At 37.7% G+C, this 23,999-nt stretch overlaps 1 protein-coding gene and 1 non-coding gene across 12 annotated transcripts in view; one reads left to right on the top strand and one right to left on the bottom strand.

Moving 5' to 3' along the window:
* COBLL1 (cordon-bleu WH2 repeat protein like 1) overlaps positions 1–23,999 on the bottom strand; it is a 193,415-nt gene that overhangs the window by 63,570 nt on the left and 105,846 nt on the right. For all 11 annotated transcript variants that reach the window (XM_066278961.1, XM_066278957.1, XM_066278953.1 and 8 more), the window contains 2 exons: positions 17,826–18,014; positions 859–1,060 (listed from right to left, as the gene is read on the bottom strand). In XM_066278961.1, the coding sequence (XP_066135058.1) occupies positions 859–1,060; positions 17,826–18,014 (391 nt within the window). The remainder of the gene's footprint in view (positions 1–858; positions 1,061–17,825; positions 18,015–23,999) is intronic.
* On the top strand, positions 14,048–14,151 carry LOC136307144 (U6 spliceosomal RNA). Its single transcript, XR_010725827.1, has one exon. It is a non-coding gene; the product is annotated as a U6 spliceosomal RNA (small nuclear RNA).

The raw sequence follows: 23,999 nt of genomic DNA, 5'->3' as shown, positions 1-23,999 counted from the left end.
TATATGTACTCAAGTCATTTGTAAATGAATTATTAATATAAAACCTTTATATATTTTCTGAAGTTAAAAATGGTTAATGTTGTTCCCAATGAAAGAGTATTTCTTGAAACCCATAAGCTTCTACCTCTATTGCTTATAGAAAAAGAACAATTATATAAGGAAATAATGTTATTAGAATATTGTGGTTAAATTTTTTTTGCTTAAAATCCATACATTATAGAAAACTGATCCATTTTGTAGCTTAAATGAGCAATAATTAGAAGTTAGTAAATTATAACCACAACTTACCAAGTAAATGAAGTCAAAAAATTATTTTGATAAATTCTTCAATAAATTTTTGTTGTTGTTTATTTTAAAAATCACAGAGGTAGAAGAAGTGAACCATCTGGGCTATGTGGGCTCAGAAAACAAGTGACAGAGGCAAAGGAAGGGCCCTTGGAGCTTAGGAGAGAGAAGGAGAAGGAAGAAGCTGCAGGTGGTGTGTGTGAGACAGAGAAAAAAAGAGCCAAATGAATTGTCATTAAAAGGTTCTAAAATCTTCCTTTACATATAAAATACTATTTTAAAGAGTATCCTAAAATAGAGATCATTCATAATTGTCAGATTCTAATGCTGTCATACAGATCACTTTATAGCATCTAAAATCCAAAGTATTCCTCAAATTCTACCTAACCCAAGGATTAATAACCAACTGAATCCTAAACAAAGTCATATAGAAAAACACGCCAGCCACGTTCACATCAAATCTGACCAGAAAAGGCAATTCATATTTTATTTATAATGAATTACAGATAATGACTGAAAAATCAACTTAGTATTTTAGCCGTAAAATACCAAAATCTCCAGTGAAATTCTTACCTCTGGTATTATAGGTGTAGGTTTTTTCTTATCCACAATTTTTGGCTTTAATATTACTTTTTCCACCTCCAGCATTCCTACTGGTGTGTTTGGCTTAAATTTAATCAGATTTTTTTCAGCTGACAGCAAATCAATTGTGTAACTTGATGGATTCAAGTGATACTGGGCACAGAGGAATATCAACAAGTCCATCATAGGTTTACTGTAAAGCAAGCATAATGCTTATTATAAAACAATTTCATTAACTGTTAGAGTCATTGTTTCAAGAATTTTTCTTAAGGCTTCTTGTCTTCCATAGATAAAACAAGGCTACAAACAGTATATGTGAAAGCAGCTTAAAAATCTAGCTATTGATATTTAAGCAGACAGATTTATAGTTCTTAAAATGTCCTCAGTAGTGTTCAAAAGAGCGTAGATCCAAATGTTGATTTCAAAATCATCTGTATTTTGTCTGCCAAATTGTCTTCACGTTATCCTTTACCTACCCAAGAGCAGTCTCTTAGTTTAACCAGATGCTCTTTCCCAATATTACTTAGAATGCTAGCAGTCTTTAGCTTACAAATTGATTCTATCCCAAAGTTCCCAAAAGACTAAAGCATTAAAAACAACTACCCCTTTGGGCTTTAAAAAGCACAGTAAATATCTGTATGAATAAACACACAAAAATCTTAAAGAAGTGTGTAGTTCAGATTTCTTAATTCATTCAAACATATTTAATATTTCTAGGCATTAGAGACATAGTACAAGTCTTGTGACATACTTGCTCTCATCTATCTAATGCTCTTCTATACTGCTCACAAAACTTAAGGGATATTTCAAAATAAATATGAAGCTATAAAACATCTCCTAATTTTTGTGAGCAGTAGGAATGACTCAAAGACCTTCAGTAAAAAGTGTTCTCTAGAATTATTTTCCAGTCTTCAAACTACATTCCCTATGTCTTTATTAGCTGCTTTAAGATTTATGTCCTCTTGACCTAGCATGCTCGTACACATAAATTTTTCCATAACTGCCCAGATTTTGACATTGGATAGTACACACTAAATTTCACCTACAGGAATACTAGCATAATAATATATTGAAGTTTATATCTTGGTAACACAGTACTACATGTGAGAGCAATTTGATGTTAACACACCAATTCTACACCTGGAAATAGTACTTTCTTTTTTTTATAGTAAATAAGGTTAAGAAGAATTAGGCAATGTCTAGGTAGATACAATAAATTCAGTTAAGGTGGAAGAAGAGAGAACTTTCACAGTCAACCAAATGGAGTGCTGTCCACTATTGTCTGAGAGTAAATAATGATATGTTCAGTTATTTTACGTAGAAAGAGAAAACGCGCCAAGTAATACATATAAAAGTACTAAAGCTTACACTGCAAACATCTTTTCTTAAGTGTGTAGTCTTTTAGAATTTAAAAAACTCAAATGTTCAGTTCTTTAGAAATAAACAATGAAAATTAACAAACAAAAATACATATTGATGTCAAGTTTTGTTTTGTTTTGTTAATTCCTATTTTTGTGCCATCATTTTATATCCTTTTATGTACAAACATACAAACATTTAAAGCAAAAGATATTTTCCATCTTTAAAAGGTAAGAACAAGCCTGACCTGTGGTAGCCCAGTGGATCAAGCGTTGACCTGGAACGCTGAGGTCACTGTTTCAAAACCCTGGGCTTGCCCAGTCAAGGCACATATGCGAGTTTATGCTTCCTGCTCCTCCCCCCTTCTTTCTCTATCTCCCCCCCCCCCCCGTCTCTCTTCTCTAAAATGAATAGAAATAATTAAAAAAATAAATAAAACACATGAAATATTTATTTTAAAAAAGGTAAGAACAATTTAACACTCTTTATTTAACCCTTCTGATATGCCTTAATTATTATATTTTTATCTGTGATATATTAATTTTCTAATTTAAAGATAGGGTGGATAATGGACCAAGAATATTATAAAAATTTGGCTTGTATAATCTGTGGTTCTATGGAATGTTACCTCCCAGGGTGACCAGATCACAGATTCCTGAATAGGCAGATTTTTTGCCTTAAGCAAACCCTGCTTGTTGCTTTTATGCATCTAGGTAAATACACATTTGAAATAAGGATAACTACCATCAGGAGAACACAGAATTATCCTGTAACTCAATCCCCATCTTGCTTTCGCCTACCTTCTTGTAATCTTCTTTAGGTTCCCTCCCTAATTTCATACACATAAAAGAAACTGCAAAACTGTCTATTCTACAAAGCATTCGAAATCTTGCTTGCCAGCAACTATCACCAATTTTGGCTTAAATAAACTCCTATAAAAATTCCCTACAGGTTTGTATGGTTTTTACATCAACAAATCATTGCACTCCATACCAGATTTCATAGCAAAAAGGTTTCATGCTGACGAGAGCTATAACCTGACCTTTGAACTCAACACAATCTAGATGTTTTCTAATAAAAATGCCTCTTTGAATGGCAACTAATAATCACAAAATGTTTTTATGACTTTATTGTTTCATACTATAATTATAGGTTCAAATCTTTATTCAGTAATTCCTGAAGTCAATTTTGTCTTGAAAAGATTCCTATTTCCAGAAAGATACATTCAATAAACCAGAAAGTTCTGCAACAGACACCAATAGAAATGGGAATTTAATACTGCACACAATAATGATATTTTAAATATATTGGAAAAGAATTATATTTTCAACAACTGGGATTGTGAAAACTGTCTAGCCATCTGATGACAAAAAAAGTTATGTATTGCCATGGCCAGTTAGCTCAGTGGTAGAGCATTGGCCCAGCATGTAGATGTCCTGGGTTTAATTCCCAGTAAGGGCACACAGAAGAAGCAACCATCTGTTTCTCCACACCTGCCCCTCTCCCTTTTCTCTCCTTCTCTCTCTCTCTTCTCCTTCTGCAGCCATGGCTCAATTGGTTCAAATGTATGAGCTCCAGGCACTGAGGATGGCTCCATGGAGCTTCTGCCTCAGGCACTAAAAATAGCTTGGTTGTGAGCATGGCCACGGCTGGGGGTTGCTGAATGGATCCCAGTAGGGGTGCATGTGGGAGTCTATCTCCCCTCCTCTCCCTTGGAAAAGAATAAAATGTTTTATATTGGTCTTTGCTCAGCTTCCTCTTGGTGGCCTATACAGAGAACAGTCATCACGCTCATGACCAGAATTTTTTTTTTTAAAGAGACAAAGAGGAATAGATAGGGACAGACAGACAGGAACGGAGATAGATGAGAAGCATCAATCATTAGTTTTTCGTTGTGACACCTTAGCTGTTCATTGATTGCTTTCTCATATTTGCCTTGACTGTGGGGCTACAGCAGACCGAGTAACCCCTTGCTCTAGCCAGCGACCTTGGGTCCAAGCTGGTGAACCTTGCCCAAACCAGATGAGCCCTCACTCAAGCTGGCAACCTTCGGGTCTCAAACCTGGGTCTTCCACATCCCAGTCCAAAGCTCTATCCACTGCACCACTGCCTGGTCAGGCCAGGATTTTATGCTCAATAGTTCAGAGGTCCCCATGCAGACTACAGCTGTGACAAAAGGTGTGAAGACTTGTTTGTATAGATTGATTTGTCATAGATTTATCAAGTCAAGTATTCCAAAATGTTTTAGCCTTCACCTGCAGATCATAAAAAATATAGTGGGGATTCACAGCACCCTCAAAAACTTCACATTTTTTTTGACCCCACTCCTCCTGCTACCCCGGAACTTTGCAAGGGCCCACTATCTGCTTGCATTTTTACCAGAATAAAAGGTACAAAAGATGATCATATTGGGGAAAAGATGTAATAAAGATGCTTGGATTAGAAAAAGTACATACGCCTCAAGTTTATAAGAGCATCCATCCAGTGCATGCAAACTTGAAAGTGGTTAAACATTTGGTAGGAATTAAGTCCCTGAGGTTGGCACAAAGATTTCCAACAGAGGACATGGCTACTGAGAGCATGCAGAGTTAGTAGTACATCTAAGCCTTGTAGACCAAGAAGCAATTAAGTCCTAATGACAGAGCGGTTCCAGATTTTTTTTTCTCTCACGTGAGAAGCAGGGAGGTAGAGAGACAAACTTCCGCATGTGCTCAACCGGGATCCACCCAGCATGCCCACTAGGGGTCGATGCTCTGCCCATCTGGGGCTGTACCTCTGTTGCTCGGCAACCAAGCTATTTTAGCACCTGAAGAGAGGCCATGGAGCCATCCTCAGCACCCAGGGCCAAGTTGCTCCAACTGAGCCATGGCTGCGGGAGGAGAAGAAAGAGAAAGAGAAGGGAGAGGAGAGGGTTCGGGAGACAGATCGTCACTACTTCTGTGTGCCCTGTCCAGGAATCAGAACCTGGGACATCCACAAGCCAGACAAATGCTTTACTGCTGAGCCAACCAGCCAGGGTAGAGCAGTTCCAGATATAAAAGTGCAAATTATTATTATTACTATTATTACAGAGGCCATGGGGCCATCCTTAGTGCCCAGGGTGGCTTTGCTCCGGTGGAGCCTTGGCTGCGGGCAGGAGGAGAGAGACGAAGAGGAAGGACAGGGGGAGGGGTGGAGAGGTAGATGGGCGCTTCTCCTGTATGCTCTGGCCAGGAATCGAACCCGGGAATCCTGCACACCAGGCCAATGACTCCGATGGGTCTACCATATCATGCTTTTTACTTAAAAAAAAAAATTACATTTCTTTTGAATGCTGATGAACAGGACACACCAAATCTTTTTCGCCTGCAAACTACTACCTTCTTTATTAGATCTAGCTAATAACACTGTTCTTTTTTCCAAATAGCTCCAGATATATGGAAAAGATTTATACAGGCGGATAGGGATCCTCAAACCCCTCAGTGAGATCTTCTGAGAATGGCTTTTAAGATACCTAGCGGCAGAAAAAGCCCAATAGAGATCAGGGGGAACTACCAGTTTTTAGGATACACCTTTAAAGGCTCCAACACCCCAAAGGGGTCTCATAGGATGCCATTTGGGTCCTGCTTCAATAGTGGAAAGGAAGGTCATTGAGCTAAAGCCTGCCAGGCTTACACGCCTCTGCTGTGAGGAAACAGGGACACTGGAAGGTGGGCTTCCCCCTCGCTCCTCTAGGGAGGGTTCAGTCTCTTCCAGCCCTGCTCCAGCCACCTATAACCTAACCTTGCCCAGAAAGCTGGGGTTTGCCACTGAAGGCTGAAGGTGCCCAGGGCCGTCGGCCCCATCTACAACACTGTGGACGAGCCTAGGGTATTTCTTCCAAGAAGCAGGTAAACTGATCTCATTCGCACAAGGGCCACTTAACTGTGTTTTGCCTGAATAGTCAGGTTTTTTATTATTCCCTCAAAGATCTCTGTTGTGGGTGTTGATAGTCCTATTTTCTGCTGCTTTGCTTAATATATAGTGTTTCCTTTATCCCTCCTACCTCAATGCCCCACTCATATTTCAGGCTGGGACCTACTCCTAATTTAGAGCTCTCTTTCCTCCTTTTGCCAACTTGTATTATGAATTTACCTTTGCCACCCAGCTTAGTGTATCCCAAGGTTCTCTTTACCAGGCCACAGTCACAGAGCTCCAGGGAAAAGCAACCTGGTCTCAACTCTCCAGGCAGAGGAGAACAGAAGCTCCATATCCATGCATGCTACAAATGGCTTTTTCCAGTCTACCTGAATCATTACCAGCTAGAAGCAGCGGTCATTGGGACTTGGACATGAGCTGCAAAGTATAGAATGGTGACAACAATTCCAGTGCCATGCGGACTTTTCCTGTGGGGAACTTTCCTGGACTCCTGCTCCCTGTGACAGCTCCTAACAGACTGAACTGTGGTTGCGTTGCATTTTTCAGGGATTTGGCATGGTGATGGGGCCAACTTGGACTTGGTGAACATGTTAAGGACACTACTCTTTTAGGGATTCTTGCTGTATTGGCCAAGAGTTTGCTTAAAGGCTTTTAATCACTGTAAAAAAAAATAGAGGACTGGATGAAGAAGATGGGGCACATATACACCATGGTATACTATTCAGCTAGGAGAAATGATGACATCAGATCACTTACAGCAGAATGGTGGAGTCTTGGTAGCATTGTGCGGGTGAAATAAGCGAATCAGAAAAAAACAGGAACTGCAGGATTCCATACATTGGTGGGACATAAAAGCGAGACTAAGAGGCATGGACAGGAGTGTGGTGGTTACAGGGGGTGGGGGGGGAGGGAAGGAGGGAGAGGGGGAGGGGCAGGGGTACAGAGAGAACTGGATGGAGGGTGGTGGAGGACGATCTCTCTTCAGGTGATGGGTATGCAACAGAACTAAATGACAAGATAACCTGGAAATGTTTTCTTTGAATGTATGTACCCTGATTTATTGATGTCACCCCATTAAAATAAAAATTTATTAAAAAAAAATTCTTCGTCACAGCATCTTAGTTGTTCACTGATTGCTTTCTCATATGTGGCTTGAGTGGGGGGGGGCTACAGCAGAGCGAGTGACCTCTTCTTGCTCAAGCCTGTGATCTTGGGATAAAGCCAGTAACCTTGGGCTTCAAGCCAACATCATAGGGTCATGTCTATGATCCCACGCTCAAGCCAGTGACTCCGAGCTCAAGCTGGTAAGTCTACGCTCAAGCTGGCAACCTTGGGTTTTAAACCTGGGTCCTCTGCATTCCAGGCTGATGCTCTATCTACTACACCACCATCTGGTTGGCCTGAAAATTATTTTTTATTTAAAGATGGTGAGAATGTGTTCTCAATAAAATATATTTTAAATGATAAGAAAAAAGTTATGTATCTAATTCTTACACTAAAGCAAGGTCCATGTGGACTGATAAATAAATATGAGGATACAATTCAGGGTGGTAAGGGGTGGGGAGCAGAAAAGAAATCTGTCTTCATGCCGTGTATGTTGCAGAGCACTGCTATACCACCGAACTTTCTGCAATGATGGAAATTCTCTGTATCTGTGTTGTTCAATACTGTACCCTCTCACCACATGTGGCTGTTGTGAATGGGAAAGCTGTAGTGAAGAAAATCTGACAAGCTCAGTGACTGAAAGTAACCTCACAGGGTGCTCTAAACATAAATTACTAACTGGGCAGGTCATGGTGAGTAGTTACACCCCAGCCCTATAACTCCCTTCAGAAAAGGTTCATCTTTACCTTAAGCAAATCATGTGCATCTAAATGAACACATCTTTTGACATACCAGAGGAAACCTCTTTTCCAGAACCCTCTAACCATACTTAAGGGTGCACATGAGCTTGTTGCCCATACACCTTCCCTATTTACTGTAAATGTTCTCTCCCATTTCCTTTTTATCCAGTCAGTGATTTCCCCCTCCTTATTTGTAAAGCCAGTAGCCACAGCCACCATCAGGTGGCCCAGGCAGGTTTGCATTTGATTCAGACAGATGGTAATGGAACAACGGAGCCAAGAACTGGTGGGCCATTATCTTTATCCTAGCTTGCACTCAGCGGGCAAGAAATACACACAGTGGGAAAAGACTTCCCTTTCCATTCAGGGCTCCCAAAGCCATTGACTTATCCAAGTTTCCTAGAATCAAAGGTTTGTAGCTCACCAGCCTTATTTATCTCTGTTCCCCCATCTCCCTCTCTCTGCACAAACTTTGCACAAACTGGCTTCTCCTTCAGCACTCTACCATCTTGGCTGCTTCTCCTCTCCTTCACATGGCCTCTCTCTGCTCTCCTCTCTAATACTAATATCAGGAACCAAGAGAGAGCAAGCTCCTGGTCTGCCCCACTTTATAGTGTAGAAACCAAAACCTTTAATATAATATACAAACAAGGAAGTCTCTGATACAAAGTCACTTATCTGAGGCATAATGGGATTCCTCATGAGAGTGCACCACCCCCTATCATGCAATCAGTCAAAGGTGTGGGGAAAAGCTTAGTCTTAAAACTAAGCCTTCAGCTTTAACGACCCTGCCTGCTTACAGCCTGTCCCCCACGCACAATGAAAACTATAAGTGAGCAAACATATATATCATATTTACAAACTTATTTGACCAACATTATTCTACCACCAACAGATTTCATGTAATCTTCCTTACTTTCCCTCTGATGACTTCAAATGAATTAAAAGAACTGCAAAACTGCCATTTTCCAGAGAATTTTTTACCTCTTGCTTCCAGGGATGGCCTCTGGCTCATAAACTCCCATAAAATTTTCTGTAGGTGTTGGCATTCTTACATCAATACTATGAGCAGTTGAAATACATCAAACTAGTGGAGTAACAAACTGAATTTTTAATTTCATTTCATTTCACTTAAATTCAACTTAAATAGCCACATGTGGTGAGTGGCCGCTGCATTACACTGAGTAGTCTAGTGTAGTTGTTCTCAAAAGTATGATTCATGAACCAGTAGCATCAGTGTCATTGGTAACTTTTTAGAAATGCAATCGTGAAGTCCCCGTGTAAAGCCAGTAGCCACGGCCACCATCACAGCCACATGGCCAGTGCAGGTTCGCATTTGATTTGGACTGACGGTAATGAAACAACAGAGCCAAGAACTGGTGGGCCATTAGCTTTAATCCTAGCTTGCACCCGGAGGGCAAGAAATACACACAGTGGGAAACACTTTCCTTTCTGTTCAGGGCTCCCAAAGCCACTGACTCATCCGAGTTTCCTAGAATCAAAGGTTTCTACCTCACCAGCCTTATTCACTGCTGTTCCCCATCTCCTTCTCTCTGCACAAACTCTGCACAAACTGGCTTCTCCTTCAGAACTATGCCATGTTGGCTGCCTCTCCTCTGCAATGCTAATTGCAGGATCTGAGCGAGAGAGTCCCCAGTCTGCCTTATTTTATAGTGTAGAAATTAAAGCCTTTAAGCCAATATACCTATAAGAAAGTCTCTGATACAAAGCCACTTATCTGAGGCATAAATGGGATTCCTCATAAGAGTACATCACCCCACATCATGTAGCAGTCAAGGGTGTGAGGAAAAGCTTAGTGTTGAGAAGATCTTAGTATTAAAAGGGTGGAAAAGGCTTAGTCTTAAAACTAAGCCTTAGGCTATAAGGACCTTGCCTGCTTACAGCCTGTTTCTCACACCCAGTGAAAACTATAACTGAGCAAACATATACATCGTATTTACAAACTTATTTGACCAACAACCACATTTAGCAATCTTTATTCCCAGGACCTAATACATAGTTAGGAATTCATAGGAATCAGTGCTAATTTCTCTCTAGGTAATTCTAAACACACAGCAGACATGTATAATTGAGATCTCTGTATATCATCTGACCACAAAAAGGCAAAGCTGTTGAGAGAAGGTTCACATGCTTTAAAAAAACATGGTTGTTTTTTAAGTTAAAAACTTGACTTATTTTGTCTAAAGCCATCATATCTTTACAGAGATGGGATATAAGCATTAAGTCAGGTTAAGACCTTTACTGAAACAGCCTCAGACCAGTTCAGATGCATGAAACATTTAACTGAAACCTCGGCGTTTGGCACTAATAGCACAGAAGAGGTGGCCTTGACCTAGATGATTTTGAGGGTGAGAATTACTGTCTACCTACTTTTACCATTAAGGAGCCATAACACTATCCAAGGAGGACATTATGATTTACATAGAACCCGTACCCAATGGCGTGCTGACTAATCACAAAGTGAACCCACAGAAAATGAAATCACCTTTGTTTAGAATTACCTACCCAGATTCCAAATTACTTCCACCAAAAACAATAATTTTGGTTTGTGGATACTTATCCAGAGCTGATGCACCTAACAGAAGCTGGCGAACAGGCCTGACCATGGGACCGCCACAGGAAGGATGCGTGCTTTCCTGTTTGCTATGGCGGGAGCACGTGCCCGCAACCCACGTGAAACAGGAGCCAGAAATTTAAAGTTGGAAAGGATTGGCTGAACTTGATCATCACTTCCTCATTCAGCTACGAAACAGAGTCTTCTTTGAATTTTGGTTTATTATATTACTAAACAGTCTTCTTTGCATTAATATTATTTATATTTTTTCTTGTAAAATAATGGTTTCCTGGAGTGCATCTATTTTTTTAAGACTCTTTAGAAACTTTTCTTTGAAATAAGAGAAAATCCTATGAGATTTTGCACTTCCTTTCAGAAATATGTAACAATCTCTTGCATTAATTTCGTATCTATTATCTGAGTCCATAAACACCATAAAAGCTACTCCCCTTTTATGAATGAAAAAAATTGAGGTTATAGTAGTTACATGACCAGATGATGAAAAGCATATATAGAATTAGGGAGCAGTCAGGATTAGCATGTCCTGACTCTTAAAGCTGCACTACTTCAGCTATATTTTAGCCTTATGGTACCACAAGTTAGGATGCAGGATAGGACAGACGGTTTACAACACTCAAGTTAGGATGCGGGATAGGACAGACGGTTTACAACACTCTGCCTCAATTTTACTTCATAAATTGAACCAGACTAAATCACTTGGTGATGCTTTCTGAGTTTGTGACACATATTAGAGGTAATCTTGTCCTAGTTTTGGTACCTGCTACATGAGACAAGACTTCCACTTTTGTGTTATAAAGATCCCAGTGGGTATCAAATGCAGGTCACGGATCACCAAAGAGCTTTCAAGTTAGCAAGATAAACATCTACCTCGGTGAATTTCCAAACCCTGGAGGTGTTTAAACAAAATCACTTACCAACAGAGTGGCTGTGTAACTTAGCAATTATTCTGGGATACCTGAGAATGAACGGGGGCACTAGAGTAATTACTCCAGGAATATAGGTACAAATAGGAACTGTCAAAGAGAAATGAGGATTCATGATGATAATAAGTACTATTATGAATAGGTGGAATTCAAACATCTGATAAGGGGTTGAACTCTATGAATAAGATTATTCCTTATTATGATGCCTTAAATATTCCCCAGTATCTAAGAAAATATTTTACACACTTTCAATTAATCCAATTGATTTACCAATGATAGTATGTGGATTTTTAGAATATTCCCTATTGTTACTGATATTTACTCATCTAGTAATGAGTTCAGGAGGGTGTTAAACAAAATAGAACACCATTTTTCTAGTATGATATTATCTTGTGATATTTCAGTTTCCTTTTCTTCCAGTAGATGGCACTGTACTCCACATAAAATGCTCTTGTGCTCATTCTCTGACCCACAAGTACTAGTCAAAACCTTGGAAATATTAGTCTGCACTCACTACGAACTGGTGCTACTGGACAGGCTAATCAAGACACTAGTCCAATGCAACATGTCTCCAGGTCATTTTATTGGGAAAGGCCAGAGAGTTCAGGTAATTTGCTTGAGGCCACAGCGCAAGATATGAAGTCAACGATAGGACCTGGGATTTCTAACTTCAAGTTCTATGCTTTCTTTGTGTTTTCATTCATGGCATTCTCAGATTTACTCAAAGTAAAACAAATTCCTCTGTATAGCAAGAGCATAAAAGAGAAATACCCTCCCATTTGTGTGTTGTGGATTCCACGCTTCCCTCTTGTAAGAGAGAGAGTATGCTAGTATGGCCACAGAATGCTCTCCTGTAGGCTAACAGAGAAGATTAATGTCAGGCTTTTATCAACTTTCCCAAACCGAAAGTTATTTAATTTGTCTCAGAGAAAGAGAAAAGAGGAAAAAAGAATGAATACTTATTCAGTGAGGAATTCTCACATACTGGGCAGACTCCTGACTATAAGGTACAAACCCAGAGTGACATAAATTTGTACCCACATATTTCCTTATTCTCTGTAGATGTTATAACCAATTAGCTTATAAGCTCATTTTCATTAACAGTAAACTTTCCCCAAGTGGTGGTGGAAACCAGTTCCTATGCTGTTTCATTCAGAGTGCAGCATTTTCTGAGGGCTGTGGGGCAGCCCCTAGGCAGCTTGTCTCCAAAAGCAGCATCTGTTCATGATCACTGTCAGTAAGTCACAGAGCTGCCCCATCTGGTGAAAAGGGTCCTTTACTTCACCAGCAGCCCATACACACACAGAGACACACAGACAGGTAGATGTATATGCATAAATCTTTATGTATCTCTCTCTATATACACACACACACACACACACACACACACAGAAATATACACAGACATCCTCTAGGATAATCCAACCATCCTCTAGGTCAGGACACAGAAATGACCAAGAGTTTTTTAGGTTGGCATGTCAGTGACTCTCAATGTAAGCAAAGGATTGCAAATGCATGATGGCAGACACAGGGTGACTTGTGGTCACTGAAGTGGCAGTATCACTAAGCACTGGTACTGAAAGAATGGTAGCCAGCAGAAGACTGCCAACCTAATTCAACAAGTTTTTTAGTTTTCCCCTGAGCATAAAGTCTATTACCACCTCCAACCTCATTGTGTTCCCTAATCTAAATAAACTTCTTTGGTGAAAAAAAGTCAATATACAAATAAGTACATTGTCCTGAAGATAAACTGGGCATTCACACCCTCAGGAATGGAACATTCTGAGCATATCTCTGCATGACAAACTCAAGATGACAAAGGAACTTTCTGAAAATTTATCCCAAGAATACATTTAGGAAAAAAAAAATTCTAAAACATTAAATAAGCCATGTAAGTTTTCTAAATATTTTTTAGTCTAATATTGATACTATTCATCAAAAGAAATGAATAGAAATAATATCAACATAAATATAGAATTTAAGGACTATTTAAACTAATTCAGAAAAAATGATCTCAAAATTATATTAGAGATCCTTTATAGTGATATATGGAACCTCCACCAAAGAAAACGTTACGCACTTAGCTTTTTTAAAATTACTTTTTCCTTCTTCTCCCCCAAATTTTTGTATCATACTATTGAAACATTTTCTATTCTGTTTATATTCACAAAGCCATGAAGAAATTTAAATTATAATCACAGAGCTTTATATTAGATAGCTAACATTTTTCAGGAATAGAACATATTTATCTATTTGAAAATTTTTGTTGTTGTTGTCATTAAACATTTTTTCCCAAACAATGGGGCAGCAGTAGCTGCAACATTCAAGATGCCCTAAATTACATGCTTAAAATATCCCAAATTGTACTCTAAAATATCTAGAATCACTCCTAAGAAATCTAAAATCAAACTCCTAAAATATCCAAAACTACAGAACCATTTTTAATCATAAAAATATTAAAACATTAGTCATAGCATTTGCAAGCTGAGTTATTCCTGAATTATAAGACTATTAGAAATAAAGTCCCTAAATCAAACCCCCCTCATAAAAACACTGACACAGTGCTTGCTTTGGCAGTACATATACTAAAATTAGAATGATGTAAAGATTAGCATGGCCCCTGTGCAAGGATGACCTGCAAATTCATGTACAATCACAGGGTTGTACGTCTGAAACTAATATAATAGTGTACATCAACCGTAACTTTAAAATATAAAGAATATTTTTATAAACATGGATATGGCCTGAGCAGTGGTGGCACAGTGGAGAGAGAGAGTGTTGACTTGGGGCGCTGAGGTCCCAAATTTAAAACCCTGAGGTCACCGCTTGAGCGCAGGCTCCCCAGCTTGAAGGCAAGGTCACCAGCTTGAGCATGAGATCATAGATATGACTCCATGGTCACTGGCTTGAGCCTGAGGTCACTGGATCGGCTTGAGACTCCCTGGTCTAGAAGTAATCAATGAACAACTAAAAAGTGATGCAATTATGAGTTGACACTTCTCATCTTTCTCCATTCCTCTCCCTCTCTCTCTCTCTCTCTCTCTCTCTCTCTCTCTCTCTAGCATGCCCAGGCTAAAAAACACTGATACGAAACAAATTCTACTTTCAGAACAAATGTCGAGGCTCAGCAAAATTTAATAACTAATCAGAATGTGGGACATTCTCATTTGGCATATTATTGCCTTGGCCGCTACTTGGAAAAAGAAAATATCTTTGTTTAGCTGGGGAAGCAACCAGCCCATCTAAGCATCTCTTCAAAGCACACCATTTAAGATGCTATTTCTGTCTACATGAAAGAATTAGGGAAACACTTTATTTTAATAAATTTATTAAAAGGAAATTACATTGCATGATACTGTGCTAAGCACTAGGAAGAAAAGTAATGATGCCCGCATGGATCTTTTGGTTTATTCAAAAAGATATGACATATATATGAATTATAGCATAGGGCATATGACAACCATCAATAGTATAAAGTGTCAAAATTTTGGAAGTTCTAGTTAACAGTTCAATCTGGGAATATCAAGAAGCCTTTATATAAAAATGCAACTTGAGCTACATAAACTAATTGAAGAAAATGTAGATGGTAGGGTACTCCACCCAGGAAAACTTTCATAAAGGTGTGGAGGTGGAAAAAGTAGAGTATCTGTAGAAAAAAGAGTCATGATGTTAAAGTTCAACATATTCAGAAGGGAGTAGTGAGAAAACAGCCTACTGAATTTGGGGGAGAAGAAAATAAGGTGTCCCAATCTCCAGGCTTGGTAGTTTGGACTTGCGTAATTTGGTGTTGAATTGCTGTCCAAACAAAATAGGTTTTGGTTGTTTGTTTGCTTTTAGTATCAAAGATAGTGCCACAAACAGAGGGCAATTAGATTAATCTCAGGATGACAGGTAAACAGAGAATACGGGGTTAAGGAAAGTAAATAGAAAATGAAAGAAGCCAGTATGTGCCAGGCACATTGTCCTAACAACAATTCAGTTATAAAACATTTTTATAGATAAGAAACAGGCAGTTCAACAAGAGCTAGTAGACCTGAAACAGAAAGCTGATTGATGGAAATTAATCAGGCTTAGGTACCTGGGAGGCAAACATGCTGCTGGAAGGTGATGCGAGTAAGGAAAATTGAGGGTCCTTGTAAGTACAAATGTAGTAGAAATGACTAACGCAGAAGCCAAGTTAAATATGAAGAAAAATGTAGCAACCTGAAAAGCAGTCATGAATTAGACTTAATAGGGAGGATGAAGAACAAATTCAACTAAGAAAGAGAGTGGATAAGTTAGATGTCAAAAAGGTTGTGTTCAAAGATGGACCCTAAGATCTCAGTAGCAGGTCAGCTTTCAGTGATGAAGTACCACCATCCTGGTAGACAGGGGAAGTAGAATATAGATGTAGGTCTTTGGAGTTAATGAAACAGAAGAAAAGTCAGCTTAGGGTAGCATGTGGAAAAGGCTACAATAATTATGGTGGTTGACAGGATAGAGAGGAAAACCATGATTCTAATACTGAAGTCACTGAAGTTAAAAAAAAATCTAAAGAATGCAGAAGGGTGATGGCAGAGAAGATGGCAATATAAACATAAGAGTGGTGCATCCAGGGAGAAATTTTGGAATATTGGTAATGAAAGTATTGTTACCTGTAATATTCAGTGAAGAATTAAGAAAAATAATGACTTTTTTTTTAACTTACTTTGAGGAAACAAATAAGAGAAGTTGTCTTTATTACCCTCTAGTCATATCCATTGTCATAATTATTTTAAAATCATGGTAATGGTAGTATACTATTATTTCAAGAATTAAAGATGAGCCCTGGCCAGTTGGCCCAGCAGTAGAGCGTTGGCCTGGCGTGTGGAAGTCCCAGGTTCAATTCCCGGCCAGGTTACAAAGGAGAAGCACCCATCTGCTTCTCTACCCTTCCCCCCCCCTTTCTCTCTATCTCTCTCTTCCCCTCCTACAGCCAAGGCTCCATTGGATCAAAGTTTGCCCAGGCGCTGAGGATGGCTCTATGGCCTCTGCCTCAGGTGCTAGTATGGCTCCTGTTACAAGCAACACCCCAAATGGGCAGAGCATCGCCCCCTGGTGGGCATGTCGGGTGGATCCTGGTTGGGTGCATGCGGGAGTCTGTCTCTCTACTCTCCCCCACTTCTCACTTCAGAAAAATACAAAAAAAAAAAGTTTAGTTTAAAAAGAATTAAAGATGATAGCATTGTCTAACTTAAAAGAACCCAGAAGAGGCATGCCTCAGGTCAAGTGGAAGCCCACCCCAGAGGGGTACAGGTTCTCAGCTTCCTAAATATGGTGCAGTATATGATCTCCAAGACTATTTTTAATACAAAATAAGTGGCAAAATGCAACTTACATTTAATGAGAATTTAATACACAACATTAAGTAATGTTTTTGCTAATGCTGTACTTCAATGATTTTCATGTATAATAATTTAAGTTATACGTAACCTTGGTGATAAAATTTAAGATTAAGGTTATATGGAATGAGTTTCTTCTAAAACTACACTGTAAGAATGCAATAACCAATATGTTGCTCATTAATTCTTTTGCTCTACATACACATACACACACACACACACACTATACTAAGGTCAAAACAGCTCAAATTTCTAAAACAGGATTTCTGATTACAAATGGGCAGTTAACAGTGAAAGGTAGAACAAGAGCAAACTCACAACTCATGTAACTTTCCATTTGAAAATGAAATGGAAAATTACACTTGATTTTATTCCATTTTTCCAAATTTTATATACGTATTAAAGATTATTAGTCTCATAAATCACATCCTCACATCTTGCTAGGTCAAAATTTAATTTTATATGTCTAGTAAACTTATCCACATTTTTAGTAAGTTAATTAAATTACTCAGTGGTGTAAAAAATCTGCTTGTTTCAAAGATAGATTTATTCATCTTGATAAATAGAAAAAGCATTACATTTTAAGAGTAGTTAGTAACTTCTGCAAATTCAAATTCAAGGAAATAGCTTAGAAGAAAAGAGTAATTTGGGAAGAAAGAGAAAGGGTTTTCTTATAGGTCACTGGCTTGCTTTTCTAAGTTTCACTTACAAAGTCAGTATAACTTATGACTGTTCCTCTGAAAAAGGCTATTTTTAAAAACCTATTAAATGACTAACAAATACTGTGAAATTGATAGTATTAATATTAAAACGTTGCTAGAAAAAAATTATTACCTTTTAGCATTTATTTTTTTAATAGATAACCAAACTGAGGGATGAATAAAAGTGTTCTGTCAAAGAAAAAAAATCAAGAAATACCAACAGAGGGTTTTAATGATGTCAGGAAGGAAGTCATGGTATTCCATCAGCTTTGTCATACCTGCCGTGAACAGTTGTAGATTTGATGATATCCCCAGGAAGAACCACTGAGAGTTCGATGTCTTTATCTATCATGCTTTCTTTCTGTTCCGGGGCAAAAGCGGAGGATTCTACAGAGTCATCAACGGAAAGGGCATCAAGGTTTTTGGTCTCGGCTGGAGGAACTGGTGCCTTGGCTTTTGGTTTTCTTCTAAAATAAAAACAAAAGACACATAATAAAATATATATATTTAAAATAATTTCCAAATATAACCCACTTTAACAAATATACAAAATGTTTGCATATGTTTTTCCACATCTAGAAAAAAGTGTACCAAATGTTAACTATTAGTTTAATAAGAATAACAAAATTAAGGAACATCTTTTGCCTTTTTATCCGGAAATTTATTTTGTTTTCAACAATATGCCTATATTATTTGGTAATAAAAACATGATAACAAAGAGATTTGATATTTGCCTCCATTAAGTTCAATTAATTGTGCTCCTAAAGCAAAGCAAAAGTATAGCAAAATAGTGAGATTAGCTATAAAAATCCTTACTATTTCAAGATGGAAATCAGGATCTCATTCCCATACTGCATAATAGATCTTCACTTTGTGCCTTCCATTCCATTTGTTTCCAGTCTAGTGTCTTCTATCTCTCCATTCAGATAAACCCCACCTACCCTTCAAAGTCTAGCTGAAACTACTTTCTTCCTCCAACCCTTTACATAGTCTCTCCTTATAGAGCACATATAACAGACTATATAAAAATAACATTTTTTTTCTGAGTACCAGTTTCATCTCTCTGCCTGCATTTATTACTCCTTACAAGAAAAAAAGCATGTTGTATTTCCCACTCCACTTAGCAATGAACAATAAACTGTGATTGGTTATGTGATATATCACATTTCTGTTTCAATGTAAAATGTTAGAAATAATTATTCGAGTAAATATATTTCAATGTCACTTACTAGGACAACCCTTTAACAGATTTATAACAGAAAAAGGTAGCAGTCATCCTGAAAAAATTCACATTGGCCAATTCAATAATTTGATGGGTTAAAAATAAAATATAAAAAAATATATAAAATAACAATTAATGATGTACACTTTTACAAGTTAAGAGTTTTAGAAAGTGTTACCTTTCTAAAAGGCTGATTGTTTTTGGAAGAACAAATACTACTGCTTTCCATTAAAAAAATACAAAATTTATAACCTTCCTCTCATGTTTTTGAGACAAAAATAAAAATCAAACAAGTAAAAGGGGTTCTTTGTAAGTAACAACATAACATTGAGCTCTTCAGTATTTTCGAAATTTAAGGTCTCATAAAGCCAACCATTTTTATGTACTCTTTATCATAAAAACAAACAAACAAAAAAACATAAGCGAAGTTCTTACATTTATAATAATTTTCTAAAATAATGGGCCTTTAATTTTAAGGACTATAATTGCAAAGATATATTGAACTTTAGAAAAGATTTCTTTTACAATAATGACAAAAATAAATATTTAAAAGTGTTACAATAAATATAACAAGTTTGTAAAATCTATATGAAGAAAAACTTTAACCAATTTCAAAACATTTTTAAGGGACAGAATTTGATCACCCATGCATTCAACAAACATTTATCCTGTAACAGACAATCATGTGGCCAATTCAGCTAAACACTGAGGATACAAAGACAATCTGACTCAGATCCTACCCCAAAGGGTTTGAGCCTCAGAAGGACTAGCAGATATATACAAAGTTATAACAAAGTTTGATGATTGCTCTAATACAGTGTGTGAACAGTACAGCTAAAGCTCATAGGAAGAGAAACTTTCTTAGGAATCCAGAAATGTTTTACAGATGGGAACCATGATTCGAGTTATGGGGAATGAATAAAAACAAAGGATAAGATAAGAAACAATTGATATTTCAAGCACAGGAAAGCAAATGGAGCCATGATAGAAAGTGGTACTTCTTAGAATTGAAAAAGTTTGGTAAAATCCCAGAGAGAAGTCAAAAGAGAAGAAGAATTAGTTAGTTAATTTAAATGCTTTTATAAATAAGAGAATTCAGTAAATAGGCTTGGTACAAAGCTAACAGGCTAAAGGCAACAGCCTATGCAAACACAAGTAAAAGGAAGTCAGAAAGTATAATGAAAGGGGGAAAAAGGACTTCTTTTACAATAGCAACAAAATAAAATTTTAAAAATTGTTACAATAAATATAACAAGTATTTCATAAAATCTCCATGACGAAAATCTTTAACAGCAAATACTCAGCTTCTTTTCCACTCCAGATTTGGAACTTTGACACCTACTTTATATCTAGACTCTCCCCAGCTTCTCCAAACCAAATCTTTTACTCTCCAAGTCTTCTCATCCCAGGAAATTACAATCCTTTCCATTGCTTGGGCCAAAAATTGCCTCTCTCGTACACACACAATGCGATCCATCAATAAATTCTGCCAGCTCTACACTCTATCATAGATCCCGAATCCGCCAACAGTCTTGTTCACCAAACATCTCTGTTCAAGCTGCTAACTGGTCTCCCTGCTTCAAGTGTTGTTACATTACATTCTGTTATCCATGTCCTAGCCGAGCGGTTGGAGTGATCTTTTCAAAATACGTCATATCGCTGCCTTCTTCTCACACCTTCCAAGGTCTTCCAGACTTTATCTAGAATAATATCTAGAATTTTTAATGTGTCCTCCCTGACCTCTAGCCTCTCCAATCTTCTCTCTCCACCTTCTCCCTAAACTCACTGCATTTCAATCTTAGGACTTTTGCCTTTTTCTTGAAAATACCTAGAACATTCCTGATTCAGGGCCCTCTATACAGGGTCTCCCCCTGAAGTTAACACCTATATTTCTCTGCTTTACTTTTGTCCTTAGGGCTTATCAGCAACTAATACCCTGGTTTTATCTGCTTCCATTAAAGAGTAATTAATTCCATGGGAGTAGGAACCTGTCTCCACTGCCATGTGTCACAGGTGTTTGCAAATGTATAGACTCTCAGAAACAATGCCTGCCACAGAGCAAGCACTTAGGCATATAATTGCAGAGGAAAAAAGTTCTTACCATCAAGGAAGAAAATGAGTTTTGTATCAGGATTACCTGTGTTGGATTTTTTAAATATTAATTACATTTTATTTTTTAAAAGGTAAGTATTAAAAAACATATAATGGATTTATTAGCAAGGTGTACCTAGGACCTTCAGGGCTTTAAAAAGTTTCACAAGGAAGGCCAGAAGAGAAGCCCAGTTGCCCCAGGCAGGGAGGTAAAACAGCAGAAACAGCTTTGTCCCCAGTGACCTTGGCTTTCAAAAGGCCTGGCAGTGAAGGAAGGTCTTACAGGTACCTCCTGGTGCCACCATTATCTTCCTATAGCCTGCTTTCTTGTTCCAGACACCTTTCCATCCTCAAATGTTGCTCGTACTGGTTTCCATTTGAATGTCCTCCCCATCCTCTCCGCCTTTACAAATCTTATCTATCCTTCAAGGTCCATATTGAGTCACAATTTCTTAGAATATCTTCTTTCCTGTCCACTGAAAACTCCAGTGAACTCCTCTGACTCACAGTTTTAATGTTTTGGGTATGTGAGACTGTCTTATTGCCTAAGGTTCTTTGAGTCGGTGGTGAAAACCTATCTCTAATTACTGAAGATAATAAGCCTACTTTAAAAAGCAGAAAAAAGCACTAATTGAAATATTATTTAAATAGAACTTTTATTCAATACATCTTTTTATTTTATTGATTGATTTTAGAGAGAAAGGGGAAGAAGAGAGGGAAGGAAGGAGTGGGAGGAAGAGAGAGGGAGAGAGAGGGGAGGAGGGAGAGAGAGAGGGAGGGAGGGAGAGAGAGAGAGAGAGGAAGGGAGGGAGGGAGAGGGAGAGAGAGGCATTTATTTGTTGTTCCCCTTAGTTGTGCATTCATTGGTTGCTTCTCATATGTGCCCTGACTGGGGATTCAACCTGCAACCTTGTCATTTCAGGACACTGACTGAAGTAACCGACTGAGCTAACCAGCCAGAGCTATTAAGAACATCTTAATGTTCCCTAGCATTACTTCAAATAATAAAGTATTTGTTACCTTTGGTCCTGAAAATTGGAAAGCATGTGTGAATCAGACCAAGATCCTTTCACAATGAAATAGAAGTCACATAGGGAAGATATAATTAAATAATGAATACAAAGCAAAAAATGGCTAATCTTGAAAATTCAGAACAATGAAAGCAAGATGAAACTAGTTTGGGGGGTGGGAGGAGGCAGGTATCAGGATATATTTCAAAGAGAAGAAATGTGTGACTCAGTTCTCGAAAAAAAAGTAGAATTTAGACAAGCAGAGCCCTGTGGGATCAATTACATGTTGGTTCCCAATTGTGATCCATTCATATGAAAGTTAGGAATGTGTCTGTCTGGTTAAAGTTTGCTGACTACATAGCATAGACTAGTGAAACAATACCAGGTAGAGACTTGGATTTGGCCTGAATCCTATGTAACTTTAAGACTCTGTTAACTTATTTGATGTTTTTTTCATCAGCAAAGATTTTAACATACCTTTGACCTACTCATATCTCTCCCAGTGTTATTTTTTTTTTGGTTGAGATACTTTGAAGCAATAACAATATTAAACTAAATGTCACCCAAAGTCAAATATACAGTGAAAATAACCAAAGGTTATAACCTAATCTAAGTTTCAGAAATCTTGGTATGGTAAAAACAATAACAACAACAAAAAACCCCACATCCACATGCAGTAACAATTATAATTTACTAGTTTTCATTTTATTTTTAAATCACAGTAACTGACATTGACATTCCCACACAAAACAAGAATGTTTTAGCAGTCCTCTGACTCAAGGGATTTTCACATAAACTCTTCTTCACCAGTGGCCTAGATTGACTATCAGTTTCTACATCTCAGAGGCTCCTAACTTTAACAGTAAACAATAGCTAATTTCACAGAAGGGCAGGTGGGGAGGAGGTTATGCCGAAAAGATATTTAAGACAGAACTTTCTCTAGGTCAGAACAAAAATTCATTAATCAAGCCTTGAAAACAATCAGCCACAGTAAATTATTGCTTAAGTAAATCATTGCTTTATCTACTAAAATTATCTCAATATTATACTCAATATTCATCATGAAAATGAAGGCACCCTTTCACATCATACATTAATATATTTAAAATATCAAAAATAATTTTGATGCAGAATTCAGTTGGCATCCTGCTATTATTACTGACTGGTCTTATCATTTGATTTACAAAACACTCCAAAATCATTTGTCCATGGTAATTATTATTCCATCCCTGTCAATATTAACACCTTTACAGAAATTAAAAGAATAAGGTAACATAAATCTACTCAAATGCCTCTTCTTAGTTTGGAAAAAAATAGAAAGCTTTAATTCGTATATGAGGTATACTTACATCCTTAATAAGCTACTAGAGTCCAATAGGGTCTCACATGTATGTCTACTATATTTATATAGTATTCTCAGAGATTCACACAAAGAAGTTCTACACAAAAATACAGCTTCAATGTTAGCAATAAAATATAAGAATGGCATTGCAAGTCGTAAAATAGGCATTTTATGTATATTTGAATGGCCCAAATGAAATTTAACAGCCCCCTTCGCTCAGTATTGACGACTAGTAAACAGAATCCGCCTTGTGATAACTGTTGCTGAGGCAGTTCTTCAAAACAATTGGCATGGTCTGATGGCCTCTAGCCTATGCATTTCAACTATAAAGACCAATTTTCAATATAATTTCTTAGTCTCTCTCTTCTCTTTCTCAGTTTAACGAAACAAAAGAAAATTTTGTTAAATAAAAATTTTCCCCAATGGTGGGCATAATATTGTGTTATGTGCTAGAGCAGGGATAGTCAACCTTTTTATACCTGCTGCCCACTTTTGTATCTCTGTAGTCATAAAATTTTCTAACCGCCCACCGGTTCCACAGTAATGGTGATTTATAAAGTAGGGAAATAACTTTACTTCATAAAATTTATAAAGCAGAGCTACAGCAAGTTAAAGCATATAATAATAATTACTTACCAAGTACTTTATGTCGGATTTTCGCTAAGTTTGGCAGAATAAATCTTTATAGAACTTACTATAGTTAAATCTTTTTATTTATACTTTGGTTGCTCCGCTACCACCCACCATGAAAGCTGGAACGCCCACTAGTGGGCGGTAGGGACCAGGT

The sequence above is a fragment of the Saccopteryx bilineata genome, chromosome 5, assembly GCF_036850765.1.
Source record: "Saccopteryx bilineata isolate mSacBil1 chromosome 5, mSacBil1_pri_phased_curated, whole genome shotgun sequence".
NCBI lineage: Eukaryota > Metazoa > Chordata > Mammalia > Chiroptera > Emballonuridae > Saccopteryx > Saccopteryx bilineata.
The sequence above is the reverse complement of the archived record's forward strand: the minus strand, read 5'-3'. Positions and strand labels throughout refer to the sequence as shown.